The 14,707-nt window shown below is 38.2% G+C and overlaps 1 protein-coding gene across 2 annotated transcripts; it reads right to left on the reverse strand.

Moving 5' to 3' along the window:
- Positions 1 to 4,543: 4,543 nt before the first annotated feature.
- Positions 4,544 to 11,929, reverse strand: Ugt301D1 (UDP-glycosyltransferase family 301 member D1). 2 transcript variants are annotated; one of them, XM_070211533.1, is made up of 4 exons: positions 11,807 to 11,929; positions 6,101 to 6,356; positions 5,598 to 6,044; positions 4,544 to 5,538 (listed from the first exon to the last, which is right to left on the reverse strand). In XM_070211533.1, exons 2-4 carry the CDS (start codon positions 6,354 to 6,356, stop codon positions 4,649 to 4,651), a joined length of 1,593 nt encoding a protein of 530 aa, XP_070067634.1. In that variant the 5' UTR covers positions 11,807 to 11,929; the 3' UTR covers positions 4,544 to 4,648. The 2 variants fall into 2 exon arrangements, with proteins under 2 accessions (XP_070067634.1, XP_017012278.2); XM_017156789.3 differs by lacking the exon at positions 11,807 to 11,929 and adding an exon at positions 8,747 to 8,903.
- Between the last annotated feature and the right edge of the window lie 2,778 nt (positions 11,930 to 14,707).

The raw sequence follows: 14,707 nt of genomic DNA on the forward strand, positions 1-14,707 counted from the left end.
TGCCAGTCCCGGTGGCCGGGCTTAAAAGGCAGGCCACACAGACACCAAAACGGATCTGCTGTAAGCCAAGCTTCACCCCATAGCGAAACCGGTAACACAGACACGAAGCTTCGCTCTCTGGGACCTGGGCTCTCTGGGCCAACACCTCGCTCGCTCTCTTGGCGTCTTTCTTGAGCTTCAGTTTGAGTTTGAGATTGAGGGGAGAAAGTAAAAATGATGCGACTGGCGTACACTCAACTACACAGCATGAGACAGGGCCAATACCACCAATATTGACCATACAAAAAAATCATATAAATGTATATATATAAGACCCACAAAAATCAGGCCAAAAACTCACGCTTTTGTTTCGTCTGCGGTCAGAGGCTCTTTTTTAACACCTTTTGTCTGCACTTTTGATTTCAAATCGCATCTTGTGAAAGGAGTCACGCGCTTTGTAATTTGCACAAGAAGCAAAAACAAAGGTTCCCCAAAAAAGCAGACGAAAAGTAAGAAGAAATAAGAGCCGAGTGAGGAGGCAAATATTTATTGCTGGCAAAGAGTCGAGGGGAAACAAGTTTCATCTTATTGTGGGACGAGTCTCTCGACTCTGGGGTCTCCTGCTGTGATGTAAGCACCAAGGCACCAAAGCACCCAAGACCCCATTACCCCGGCTGATAGACATTCCCAGACCCAGTCTCGATCTGGGGGTTCCAATTCCAATTCCACTCTAAGATTTAGACTCGGAGGCAGCTGCAAAGGTCTCTCTGCCATTGGGCAATACGGCTCGTTTAGAAATCGAATGCAGCGATAGGGCATCCCCCGCGATGCCCAGACACAAAAGCTGACTTGGCCAAGTTAATTATCTGGTTAAACATTTCGGTTAGTGGTCGGGTGCTAAAATGCCAGACAAACACCGCCGACAGGTGGCGCATGTCCGGCAGCCATAAATTGGACAGCTAAATGTCATCAAAAAGGAGGCTGCGCCTCGAAAAAGAAAAAATAAATATTAGGCTGACACTTGAATTGCTAATTGAAATCAGCCAAAAACATTTAGACCTCTGAATTCGGTATACATTTCGGTGCAGAGAAATTTGCATTGATTTTGATGCAACCGGCTCACGTGAAGTATCTATCCGAAAATCTATTCGATATGTATATTTATGATTGTTACCCAATAATTTTAAATGCGTCACAGCTTAGCCTAATTTGAATAATTCTGTTTAAAAATAGCATCAACTCTGTTTCACGGGTAATATTTTACTGACCGGGAATTCCCCAACATTTTGGAAAAAATAATACAAAAACTTAAGCATTGAGCAGTCTTCTTTGCTCATCAAAACGTATTAAATTTTATTTAAGTATTTAATTTAAAATATTTTTATAACAATAAGGTACATCTAAATATAAGAATTATTTTCCAATATTTTTTTGTTTTACCACAAAAAAATATTAAATGTAAATATTAACAAGGTTTGTTGGAATTATTTATTTATAATTTTAAAATTAATATTTCACATTTTAATACGGAAACTCCTTAATATTTTTCATAAATACTAAGGTCAAAGCCCAATAATAAATCAATTCCCACACTCTTTAACCCAAATTGTAACCAACTATAAACATGTGTAAAATATCTTTCCAAAATCGTTAACAAGTCAAAAACAACATCAACATGTTCCCTTGTAGAAAGTGCATTCTGACATGAGTCCCCACCTTTTCGTGTTCATTTTCGGAATAATTTCATCATTAAAGACATGAAGAAAACAGTGTTGTGTTGAATTTGCTCAGGCCCGCAGGCATGCAGGTCAATGTATTTATCGAGAGCTGGAAGATGCGCATTTTCATTTGCATAATCTCACATTAGCTGGCATTATGTTTTCCTCATTTCAATGATGATGATGATGGACAACCTTAACTTTCCAATCAATCAGCGCACGGGAGCTGAAATGCACGGCGACAAATGCCGCGACATTTTACTTTTAAAGATCTGCAGCCGGTGTCGTTTGATTTGTTGCCACTTTTCTGCTGCTGTTTTACCCTTTGATGTCTCTTCATGGCTAATGGACGCCCCTCACATGACCTTGCGATGGGGCCTTAATTTGTCACCTCAGTTGACCAAAACAAAAACTGAGTTTAAATTACATTTAAACGACCATTTCAGCGGCCGCTCGCTTAATTACAGTAGATGTGTCGACAAACCTGAGCACACAGAGAGGCATCATTTCTATGAAGATATTTCTCTGAAAAACGAAATAAAATAAAATGGCATCACAAGATGGCATCACGTGCTTAATGCTAATCTCCATTTTGATTTTTTAACGTTTTCGACTTCGTGGTTTGCCCTCTGCAGCTTGACTTCAGCATATAGTAGTAGTAACAGGAACCAAGCCCCAAAGCTCTAACTAAAGAAAACATCGAAAACTCGTACCAAAGTTGTTTGCTCATTTGTTTTTTCTTGGGTAGACGCCGTTGTTTTTGGTTAGACTCATGTGATCTGTACGACGCTAACGTCGAGTGGCGACGTTTTTTTGGTTAACAATAATTAATAAATGCAATGGCGAGGCATACACATTATATTACTTTCGGTTTTGGGCAAACACTTGCTAATTGTCAACACGGACATGCGGGGTTTATACGCCACATTCGACCCCCAAAAGATCCTTACTGCATATCTAAAAGATATCAAATTAATGGGAATTTCTAAGCCGGTTCTTTGCGCTAGTGACTGGCGCCTAAGTTACGAACTTGAATCTGGGATTTTTGTCGACTCTTTTTTTATAGGTTTCGGTATCAGAAGAGCCTCTCATGTGTCATAGAGCGGCCGTTGTCCAATCTTCAGCCTCGAGAATATCGTGTGCCTGGCACTAAATCGATTTTTTTACTGCTCTTGAAATGGCGTCAAGATCTGCCAAGTCTCGAGGTCCGGTTTAACGTATTACGTAAAAGAGACGCACACAGAAAAATAAATAAATATCGCTTTAATGATATTTGAAAACAATTTATATACAAAATGGGGAAAAAAAGAGTAAAAAATTCCGTTAGTCAAAAATAATAAAAAATAAGCAAAAGCTGCCTCCGAAAAGTCGCTCAAGTGTTAAACGTGTTGTTCACGTTATGTCAAACTAATTTCAATAACTGAGAGAGGGGGAGAAAGGGCTGGTCTGTAATTTATGTATCGTTAAAATTTAAAATTACAATTTATAATCGGCAAACAGAAGACAAACAGCAGCGGCAACAACAATTAAAGATGCCCACTTGGATTTGTAAAACTTAGTTCAACCGGTTCCTCTTTATCAGCAATAAAATATTCGCACTTTAACCCTCATCAAGGTGGCTATGCAGTGAAAGTAAAAAAAAAACGCATAAATAAACTTTTAAGTAGGTGTAGATAAAATTGTCCACAGCTGTTAACGTTTTAAACATTGGAAGCACATTTACTATTAAAGAACACCACAAAATAATCCACATTTTTCGAATTATTTCAAGTTAGATTTACAATAAATGAACTTAGAATATTTAAGTCTCTTTTAAATTCCAATTTCTTTTGGCAAATAAGATCCTTCTCCAAAATCTTTTGTTTAACTATTTTGATGTCTTTGTTCTCCACTTCAGTTTTATTTGCCGCATCATTTTAAGTTTGTTTTTCATAATCGAAAGAAACGTGCTTTGTGTGGGTGTTTTATGGGATTCAAGAATGTCTAACACTTCGTGATTGTTGATTGAGCCGGCAACAAACAAAACACTTTTAGCTATGAAGAATTTATTGGCATTTTTCATTGTTTTTGATACTTTAACTATTTCCCTATTTTGGCTTAATTAATTGGCACATCAATTATGATTTTAATATAAAGATGAGTACCTATACTTTCTGAACAAGTAAAGAACTAGATTTTGTAGAACATTTTTGTACTGACTTGCAATTTTATCTGTTTTAGTAAATCACATTGTTCACTTGGCAAATTACCAAGAACTAAAAAAACAAAAAAGGAAGCTAGCTTTAACCAGCCGATGTATATATACCCTTGCAGATCATTCCTATTAAATTAGAAATTCAAGAATAATAAAGAATATATACACTTTATGGAGTCGGAAACGTCTCCCTTACAGCGTTGCAATCTTCTGACTGACTTCTTTATACCCTCTGCAAGCCAAATAAAAATATATCGAAATACAAATAATATAATACATTTTTATAAAATTATAATAAAATACAAGGTTTCATAAAATCAAACTTTTTGGGGAATTTAAAGACATTAAAAATTGAAATAATTTTAATATTTATTACACGACAAATGTAAAATCCAAATTTTACATTCTACATGTCTAAGTAAGCATGCCCCAGTAGGCATGCAACAATTACTAAATTATAAAAGTCGATTAAAAGTAGGCTATATTTTTTTAAAAAGACTACTGACAAAGTTAAAGTCACTGCATACTTCCGGAAAATGTATTTAAATATATTACTTAATTTTTATTGATTGGTTCGTTTGGAAAAGAAGCTAGCAAAGTAAGAAATAGGTAGACACATATATGTGAAAAAAATAATTTTTTATTTCCTTATTGCTTATTGCTTTAACAACATTTAAACACTGTTAGTGTACACTTTGTGATCTAAAAATATATCACAATTTCATATCTCTGCGACTAGCTAGGAGATGGCCCTCTCCTACAGGCGCTTCTTGCTCTCGTTAAGTTTGTCGGATACCTCCCCTTTGAGCCACCACTTGTGGACCTTCCTGATCATCCGCCATGGCAGCCAGATGGCGAGGAAGGCACCCAGCAACAGGCAGCCCAAGACGTCGAGCAGCAGATACTGATGCAGGGGGATGAAGGCGCCCTGCGACTTCAGATGCCTGGCCCCGCGATGTCGGATTATGTACTCGATCCAGAAGGTGGCCTCGTCCAGCGGATGTATGGGATTATCGCGGAAACGCTGCGAGACCTCCAGAGCACTGCGTTTGTACTGAGGATCGTTGATCAGAGTCTCGATATTCCGCACCAATTCGTCGGTGGTGAGTTTGGAGAACACCAGGGACCGGGCATAACCCTCCCGCACCGATTTGATCGTGTTCCGGTGTTGATCTCCATAGAGAGGTATGCACAGCATCGGAACACCCCAGTAGATGCCCTCTTGGGTTCCAAAAATACCGCCATGCGTGATGAAGAGCTTCACATTTAGATGGGCCAAAATGTCGTTCTGGGGCATCCACTTCTTGATCATCACGTTCGAGGGCAGATCCCCAATGGAATCATTCTCAAACTTCCAAATCACTTGCTGCTTGAGCTGGCCAAAGGCCTTTAGGATCAAAGCTGTCTTCTCGGGCGGCAAGTCTGTGCTCTTCACATAGGATCCCATACTGAAGTATACCACTCCATTGACGGCATTATCCAGGAAGTTCTGAAGGTCAGTGGGCAGCTTCTTTGGTTTCTGAATGTGCGCTCCGCCCACGTCTATAAGTCCTGGCATACTGGGTCTGGGGAGATCTATACTACGATGAGCATTGATCAGGACAAGCGAGATATTGCGTTCGAGGTCAAGAACCTGAGGTAGAGGACCTTTAAGAAATATTTATTAATTAATAAGAATTCAACCAAGTCAGATGTCAGGAACTCACCCTTAATCGATCCTTTGAAATACTTCTCCGCGAGCTCCTGCATTTTTGGCAAATAAACCCAGCGCCGCATAACCACATCATACAAAGACAAGTAGGCATTATATGCACGCTGGCTGAAGGTCATGCGATCTGTATGCGACAACAGTAGGTGGGGAATCAAGGACCAAGGAGTTACAAGGCCCATTGCATGATCGATATTGTCGGCATAGCCCATGGTGCCAATTGTGACCACCGGACAATTGAACCTCTTGCCAAACATCAGAAAGGCTTCGTGGAAAAACTGCTCCAGTATGACCACATCATAATGGTCATCCTTGCTCTCAATCAGTTTCTTTACTTTGGGATCCTTGAAAGCGTGCTCCGTGGTCATGAGTCCGATGGTCCACCAAAGCTCAAGGTTATTGAAATCGCTTACGAATTGCATCGAGAAGATATTCTCCTTTGGAACTGGAAATTGAAAATGATTTATTTATGATTCCTTGCCATGTTATCATGCGACTTACAATGTTTGGGTATATCAAACGATGGGCTGATTATGATCTCCGTAAGATTTTCGTGAGGCTGCTTTGTGGGATGATTGTTCACACTGGTCACATGGTGTCCTTGTCGCAGAAGATCCTTTTGGAAGTGCTCCAGCCAGAGCCAGTGACTTGGGGCAGGAAAGGGGCCCATGAAGAGTATCCGGTAGCCAGATCCAAAGGCCGGCAGTCCGACCAGGAAGATCAACATCCAACACTTCCACTGCAGCTGCATCTCCATCTGATTCGAAATCAACATTGACAATTAACAGTCTCAATTAAATTGTCAGCCGAGTGGGGTCGCGTTATTAGCGTCAAATTAGCATTAGCTACAGTTTATGTTCGGTGTTTGATTTCGTTATTTGCATAGCGCAAAGTGCTTTTACACATTGTGATTGCAAATGACAGTGTTATTGATGATATTTCTGCTTTGATGGATCTTCCAGATGGAAAATAAATGTGCAGCACATGGATGAAAGGGAAACTGTTACAACTGAATAATTAATCAAACTTTACACCTTCAAGAACCGCTTTGTTCTTTGTTTGCCCGGCATAAATAAATATTTAAATTATAACGCAACTAATATGGGAATCATATCTGATCTGATATTTCTTCGTATTGCATCTGGCTAACTCAGTGTTTTATAGATTCAGTCTATAAAATGAACACACCTTTGGCTTTCTGATTGAAATGCAGCAAGGTAATTTCATCATTTTGAAATTAGCAATTAATATTGAAGTGGACCAGACTGCATTCTTGTAAGTTTACACGCCTTATATGGTAGGTCTCAACTTATCACTATCTTATAAACCTTCACATCCAGACAGAATAAAACTGTAGCAGGTCTTGCAATTTTCATTATATTGGACTATCCTAATCTTTTATTTCTTATCGCTATCTGAAAGTAGGCCAACATGCGTAAATAATAACAAGAGGGAACGTTATAGTCGGATGCCCCGACTATCAGATACCCGTTACTCAGGTAAAGGGAGTGCGAGGGAGATGGAGATAGAGATAGAAAACGTTGATCACGCATAACTTTTTAACGAATGGTCCGATTTGAAAAATTTCTTCTACATTTCGATAGGTATTGATAAACACAATAAAACTGCATTTTTACTTTTCCAAAATATTAAAATTTTTAAAATCGTATATAAGCGATGGTGGGCGTTAGAGGGGGCGTGGCACCATTTTGAAACAAACTTGCGCTGCGTAGGAATTCCTAGAATCTGCATGCAAAATGCCAATCTTCTAGCTTCTATAGTTTCCGAGATCTCAGCGTTCATACGGACAGACGGACAGACAGACAGACGGACAGACGGACAGACGGACATGGCTAGATCGACTCGGCTAGTGATCCTGATCAAGAATATATATACTTTATGGGGTCGGAAACGCTTCCTTCTACCTGTTACATACTTTTGCACGAATACAATATACCCTTTTACTCTACGAGTAACGGGTATAAAAAGATTTCACTGGTTTATCTAGCCTTGAAAAGTAAGCTCGTGCAGCCAAAATAAAATTAAGTTTAATTAGATTTAAATGAGTGCTTTGTCATTTAATCGCATTTAATTTGTTTGTTACCCTGACAAAGGGTACGATGAATAATAAAAAATGTTGCCCCATGGTAAAGTTTGCTTGTAGTTCACAATGTAATATACCCCAAATAATGAAATATTTTAATTGTCTTTACTAATCTTAATTAAACGAAAAATTATAGAGTATTTCAAGATTTGCCTGAAAGTTTTCCCATTTTAATTTCTATATAACTTATTGTTTAGGTTGACGATCTGTCGCAGACAGCTAACTGAAACACAAGTAAACATGCTACAAGTTGTCGTCATTGAGCCGTGCTGATAAATCGCATGTGGAATTAATTTTGTCATCGCAGCTCGCAGTTCGCATTGCATTTTACTGTTATACTTTAATAGCAAAATTGTATTTCCTTATATTAGCTGCCGCTCAATTTAGTTGTTGTATGTAGGTATGTAATTTCATTTGAAATGCAAGCTAACTAAGTTTTTTCGAGGCTTTGGTCAAGGTTGGAAGTTAGGGCATAATTGCGCTGTAATTTGTTTATTGCTAGCCACTACTAATTGTTTATTGTTGGGAATTAAAAATACTTTATTTTTTTAAGTGCTGTGAGGTGGTGGTCTTGTAACAATTTTAAAGATTTGATGGATGAAAAAGTCGAAGCCAATGCTATTTGAAAGTAAAAGTGATTTTTTGTGAGTGCTGTAAATGTGAAAGTTGTTTGTGCCTACGAAATAAATGTTTTCTTTACAAAAAAAGTGTTATAAATAAATTATATTGATCATTTTTAATTCATTTAAAGATTCTTCCCTTACAAATATGTAAATAGCACTACTTATTTTGTGCAATAAAAACTGGTTATGATTTTTACGATTTTAATTGCGACAATTAAAGCTGTTTAATTTAATCGATCAATTATTTTAGCTTTGCTCAAAAATGAAATACATTAAATTCTAGAATTCAGACTTCAGACAGTAAACGGTTTAACTAACTAATCATTTCCTTTTGTTTTTTATTTTAAAATCCTTTAAACAACTTTTAATTATTTCGTCAGTGCACATTTCATTATATTGTTTTTTCCAATATTCATTAACCTTTTAAAAATAAAGTTGACGTTTTTATACAAAAATAGCACTCGAATATATTTACACTTGGAATTCAACAAAATTAGCACGTCCCGAATTCAAACTGAAGTTTAGCGCGAAACGCGACCAGTGGGCACCAATGTGCGGTTATCACTAAAACTCGACGGCACGAAGCGTTGAACACCTCAACTTAATCAGCATTAGCCTCAGCCGAAGTCGCAGTCTCAGCCGACGCCAGCAGATCCACAAAGCAAATAGAAATAAAAGCTTAGCAGTATCTGTGGGATTCGAGTGTTGCTGCCGCCCTGGAAGCGAGATATAAAGATACAAAGGCAATTCAACCGGCGACGCCGTTTGCCTTAATCTTATTGCTTGATTGTCTTGCTCACACATATGTATGTGTACCGTGATAATTACAATATGGTTACAGTTGATTGCAAGTATTGCCAAAATAATTATTAGCTGTCAACTTCACCCTTTATCCATACAGATGATCGTTCACGTGTCGACCGACAGTTCAGATTGTGCAAACATATAATTTTGTACTGCGAAATAGACTTGGCCAATGAACTTTTGACAAAAGTGTTCATAAATTAATTAGAGTGCGGAATTTGACAACAAACAACAACGAACCAGCTTAACAAGACTTTTGCCTTATCATCAAAACAAAGAAATCAAATTCCAAAAAACAAATGAATAAATAATATTATTTACAATCTTAAGCTCCAGATGTACTGAAAAAGCTTTTACTTTCGTTTGAAGGAAAACTTATTTATTTTTCAACTCAGGTATAAATTTGCTAAACAGGAAAACAATGACTAAATGAATAATATATTTACCATTTCCTAAAGATTACTAACAGCAGGAATTCCACTAAATAGATAAGACTATAAGACTAGCAAAGAACAAAATCATACTTTCAATAGAAATCGCTTCAGGATACAGCACTTTGAATAAATCACGAATTTCTATCTAAGAAAACCACTTACTTTCCCAGGGGATTTCCGTAGCCAATTACTGACCGCATTTCCTTGTTCGTCAGAATTAAAACAATGAACTGCACACCGAATAACTTTATTTAAAAACGTGTTTCATATGTAAACGAAAAGGTAAACCGACATTTTTCGTGGGCAAATTACATTTAGTATAACACGTATGAAATGAATGTAATTTGTGCATTCACCTTGGGAGCGGTCAAGTTCACTGGATGATAAGTCATATCATTAAATGATAATTGATGTTTGTTGACTTTTTATGGTCGTCAAACAAATGAAGAGGGAAATTCAAAGATAACGCAAATGTCATAAAGCCCACCAAGAACATGCAACAAATTAATGAAATAAGAAAATACAAAGGAAACGAAACCAAAGCAACTCCACGTCGGCTAAAAAAGGGCACACAACACAAGATGCCGAAACATTTCATTGAAAATTGGCACGCTTCATTGAAGCGAGTCACAAAAAGCTGGAACCGCAGTCCAAAAGGGGCGGAAGGGGGCGCAGGGCGTGGCAGGGCGTGGGCGTGGGCGTTCACCCAAACCGGCGACGATGATGGACGACCATGCTCGAGGCGCTGTTTTGATGGCAACTCAAGACATGGCCAAGAACGGCACTTTTGATGCAAACGATCGCCAGGAGAGGCCACCAAAAAGAAAATGTTCATTCATAAGATCGCAGTGGACATGCCGCAATGAAAATGAATGGCCTGTAACAAAAATGTCGGAGGAGAAAAGCGAGGAGAAAATGGTGGAGGAACAAACAGCTCATTTAAGCAGCGGCAAATAAAATAAAACATAGAATATATTTAATTTTCCAAATGAAAGTCGTCAAACAAGCTGTTAGTGAAGGGGCTTAGAATGATTTAAAGAGATTTCTGAGGATTATAACTAAATGTTTAGGCACTACTGACAGTAATCGTCGACACTAAAACTCAATACCAATATATTTAAAATAGTATATAACAAAACCCTTAGCAACAATTGGCAATGATTCATTCTTGATCATTTACGAGGTGCAAACGACAAATTGCCTAAAACACCAGACCCCATATAAGATTGCTTTGATCAATGAAACTACAAACCATTTTATACCCAAAGCCCAGCCCAAATGAAAATACACCAAAATGGGAATGAAATACAGAGCACTATTTGTTAGTTTGCGCCAATTTAATGTTTACTTTGCACTTCAGTCCACGGGTCCAAATTAGGGTAAATCAAACAAAAACGCATAGGAGCGAGACCTTTTGTAACTCATGATGCCATTAGTCTGTATCTATCTATCTATCAATCAATTAAGGCAACGTGCGCTTTTCCCAGGCGCGCTTTAGATAGAGAGACCACCGAACATAAAATGGGAACCAAACCCCACGATGACACTGATAATTTCCACGGAACGATGGCCTTTCAATTCGATCGCGTTGCGTTGCGCGGGGCAATTAAAAATTTCACCCAAATAGCAAACGCTGCGCATGATTAGTCAACGAATTTGAGAACTTCGATCCGAACCCGCATCGGGAAAACCAGAATCCTTCAGTCAGCGGGTGGTCGGAGTGCCCACGATGGCAGAAAATTGTAGAGACTTGAAGGGAGAGAATCTTGTTTTGGCAGCTGTCAATGTGTCAATATTAATTTAATATGTCGAAAGCAGAATTTAGCAATTTAAAATTGAGTTATAATGTGACAGACGAGATGGTCTCGAAAAGTGTGGTACTCTAAGGGTTGTAAACACAACTCGAGTGGCTGGGGATAGTCGATGGTTCAGTGACCAACCCCGCAATCTCAATTACAAGCTTCTATTTCTGGTAGCCCTAACCTCGACCAATTTGTTAATGAGCAAATTACATGGTCTTTGCATATAAATTCCAAGTTCATTACCTTAACATAACATAAACTATTTAACCAGAGCATCGGACACGCCCTCAAAGTGATTCACTGCCGTAGGAACTCCCCCACATTTACCAAGAATTTCTGGCATTTTCTTTCGTTATAGGCAAACAACTATAAAAACTGCTGAGGCGTAAAAGGATGCACAGTCCCTTTGGAAAATATGTAGTAATGGTGGGTGTACTTACCACTTCCTTTCGAGATAGCGCTATCAGAGTTTACACGGTGGGTTCAAAGAAGCCAAAGATTGGTGATCCTCCATGGTTCACTTGCATCCTTGAGATATTGTGGGAAGTAAAAGAATGGGCTCTTTCCTGGGTGTTTTAAGTGGGTCCGGAAGTGACTTATGATTACCAATATACAATATTTATTTTAATGGAAATACCTTTTAAGAATTGCACATACATCATGTACCTGCGGGGTTGAATTTAGAATTTATAATTTATTAATTTTTCACTTCTAAAGGACTTAATCCCTTCAACAAATGTTATTTCATATTATACGCCGCTTTCGGGGTAAAATTTCAGTGAAGGCCCTATGGGGTTGTTTTTTATCTCCAAGTATCAAGAACTCTAATGTTAATATATGATTAAGATAGACTACGCAAATACACCGACATCACGTTAAAATTCAAGTTTTCCTGCCACAAACACATTATTTTCGAAACACATTTGACTTCGTATCTATCTCACTGGGGCTTTATTGTCGATTTGGTTTCGAATGTTTTTTCGGATTGCGTCCAAGGTATTTTCAGCACTTCTTGTTCTGTTTCCGATGGTGGTGCTCTTTTGCTTCCCTGGAGCAATTAGTAAAAGTGCAGTTTTATGTGTTTATTTTTACATATGCCACAGCTGTGTGGCCTAACCTAGATCCATCCACGTAGACGCTCTCGCAGGCACTCCTCCGGAACACTTTTCCCGAACACAAATTGTGCGTGATATGGAGTCGTTGCTGTCGCCGTTATCAGGAACAGCCCCTAAGGGTTTCCATTCGCGCTGCAGTTGTTCGGTTCAGCCTTGAAAGGGGGCGTGTAATCGATGGAACACAGGGAAAAATTCGTATTACCAAAATTGGTCATCAAATTTGTATACAGTTCATAACATTTAAAGAGCTGATATACACCCAGAAAAATGATGGACAACATTTTAGGTCATGCATAGCCTAAATCATTTTAAATGGACTAAAAGTTCCTTTTTAGGTCATGTACTGCCTAAAAATTTAAATTTTTGGTATATTTGCCCTACTATTTAGGTCCCGTATAGCCTAATATTTTAGGTCAGCGTGGGCCTTAAAATTAATGCCTTTTACCTAAATAAATTTGCACGGAACTCTGATACCGTTTTGGCGACGCTATAATTCCCAACCAGTTATAGCGCGGCTTGCATGGTAACCCACTTCGATCGTTAAATAAGACAGCGATTTCACTGCTGAACTGTGAAGCCTCCTCGCTCCTTTTTGTGTGTTGGCATAATGACGACTTCTTGAAGACTATGCCCGACATTGACCTCGAGTTAGCTATAAACTTTTCTGTATTTACTTTATAATATTATAAATTTTTCAGTACATATTTTTAGGCCAAAGAAGGCCTAAAATTTTGGATAGGGGTTTTCTCATATTTTTAGGCAGCCAATTACCTAAAATCTAGGCCAAAAATTACCCCCATTTTAGGCCTTTAATGGCCTAACATTTTAGGTCATGGTATCCTAAATTTTAGGCCATTCAAGGACTTAGCTCCAGTTTTAGGCCAATTTTACCTAAATTCTAGGCCATTTTTTGACATTTTAGGTCATTTTTTTTTCTGGGTGTACCTAAATTTGTACAAATAACTTATTAATTTATTTAATGCCAGCAATTTATCACAGAATAAGAATATTATGAATAATAATTTAAAATTGTATTAGTTAACAGTTAGTTAAAATTATTTTCGATTTTTCCTTATTATTCTTTTAAGCACAAATAACTGAAATTGTGGCATTTACCCCATATTTTCGTAGAACAAAGAACGGTTTTTTGCCGGTGCAGCTATAGATATGCTCCCGCCCAGCTGTCTTAGGAGTATCCCTAGGTGTTTTTGTGTGATTTTATGCATTTAATTTATTAATGAGCTAACCGCAGCGAATTCTTCATTCGCAGCGCCTGATTTATGTGGCATCTGCTGTCAGTAGGAATTTCTGATGGCTGTCAGGGAGGTCGAACAATTGCTAGGTGCGGGTAGCCGGTTGCTGATTCCTCCTGGTGCCAAAGGGTTCATTAGCACGCCAAAGGATATTTACACTACAGGACAGACGGCGGGCATAACAACAAGCAGGAACCGTGTGACTTATGTAACTTAATAGGCTGATGAAAAATGGTTAAGAGATTTTTATCACTCGACATGCGGAGACAGACAGAAGAAGGCAAACAACATGTGGCAGAGGCAAAGGCGATGCCCCAGCCAAATTGCAGCCACATGTGTGGGTGCACGGAAAGAAATCAGTACTATAATTGATCATTTATTTTCAGATTAATACTTATCTCAGCTATTTCAATATTAATATTTTTCAAAAAGTGCATTGTAAATAATAATGCATTTTAATTTATTTGAAATCTTATTCATTTTGACTTTACAAATTTAAAATTTCATAAAAACTATACATTTTTGTCCATGTATGAGACCCCTGCCATCCGCATTGAAGATGAAGATCATCAGAGAGCAGCGGCAGCAGCGTCCAAGCACCGCTAAACAAATTGAAAAATTTCAAGTCCTCAGCCTCTTGGCGCTCGCAATTGCTCAATCCGCGTATTTTCGCGTGCTGCACAGGAAAATGAAATGGAAAAGGAAAAGAGGGGAAAATGCGGAGAGCACCCAGCACTGAAAATGAGCAGAGGAACAGCAGAGTGTCATCAGCGGGGTCTTAGTGATGAGCAACGAGTCTTTTCGATTTGGTAAAGGGGTGAATGGATCTTCGGAGAATTATTGTATAGAATTAATGATGCCGAAAGCACGGAAAGAGTGTACAATATACCAGCTATGATTCACTTGTAATACCAAGAATGTATGACAAAGAGGCCCATATAGTGGGTGATGGTAATTAAAAAATGTTTCAAAA

This window comes from Drosophila takahashii, chromosome 2L (assembly GCF_030179915.1).
Source record: "Drosophila takahashii strain IR98-3 E-12201 chromosome 2L, DtakHiC1v2, whole genome shotgun sequence".
Classification (NCBI taxonomy): domain Eukaryota; kingdom Metazoa; phylum Arthropoda; class Insecta; order Diptera; family Drosophilidae; genus Drosophila; species Drosophila takahashii.

Excerpts from the sequence above, each read along its gene's own strand:
- Ugt301D1 (XM_070211533.1), bottom strand. The coding sequence starts at position 6,356 with ATGGAGATGCAGCTGCAGTGGAAGTGTTGGATGTTGATCTTCCTGGTC. Across the intron at positions 6,045-6,100 it reads GTTTGATATACCCAAACATT|TTCCAAAGGAGAATATCTTC; the intron begins GTAAGTCGCATG and ends TTCAATTTCCAG. Across the intron at positions 5,539-5,597 it reads TTTCAAAGGATCGATTAAGG|GTCCTCTACCTCAGGTTCTT; the intron begins GTGAGTTCCTGA and ends TATTTCTTAAAG.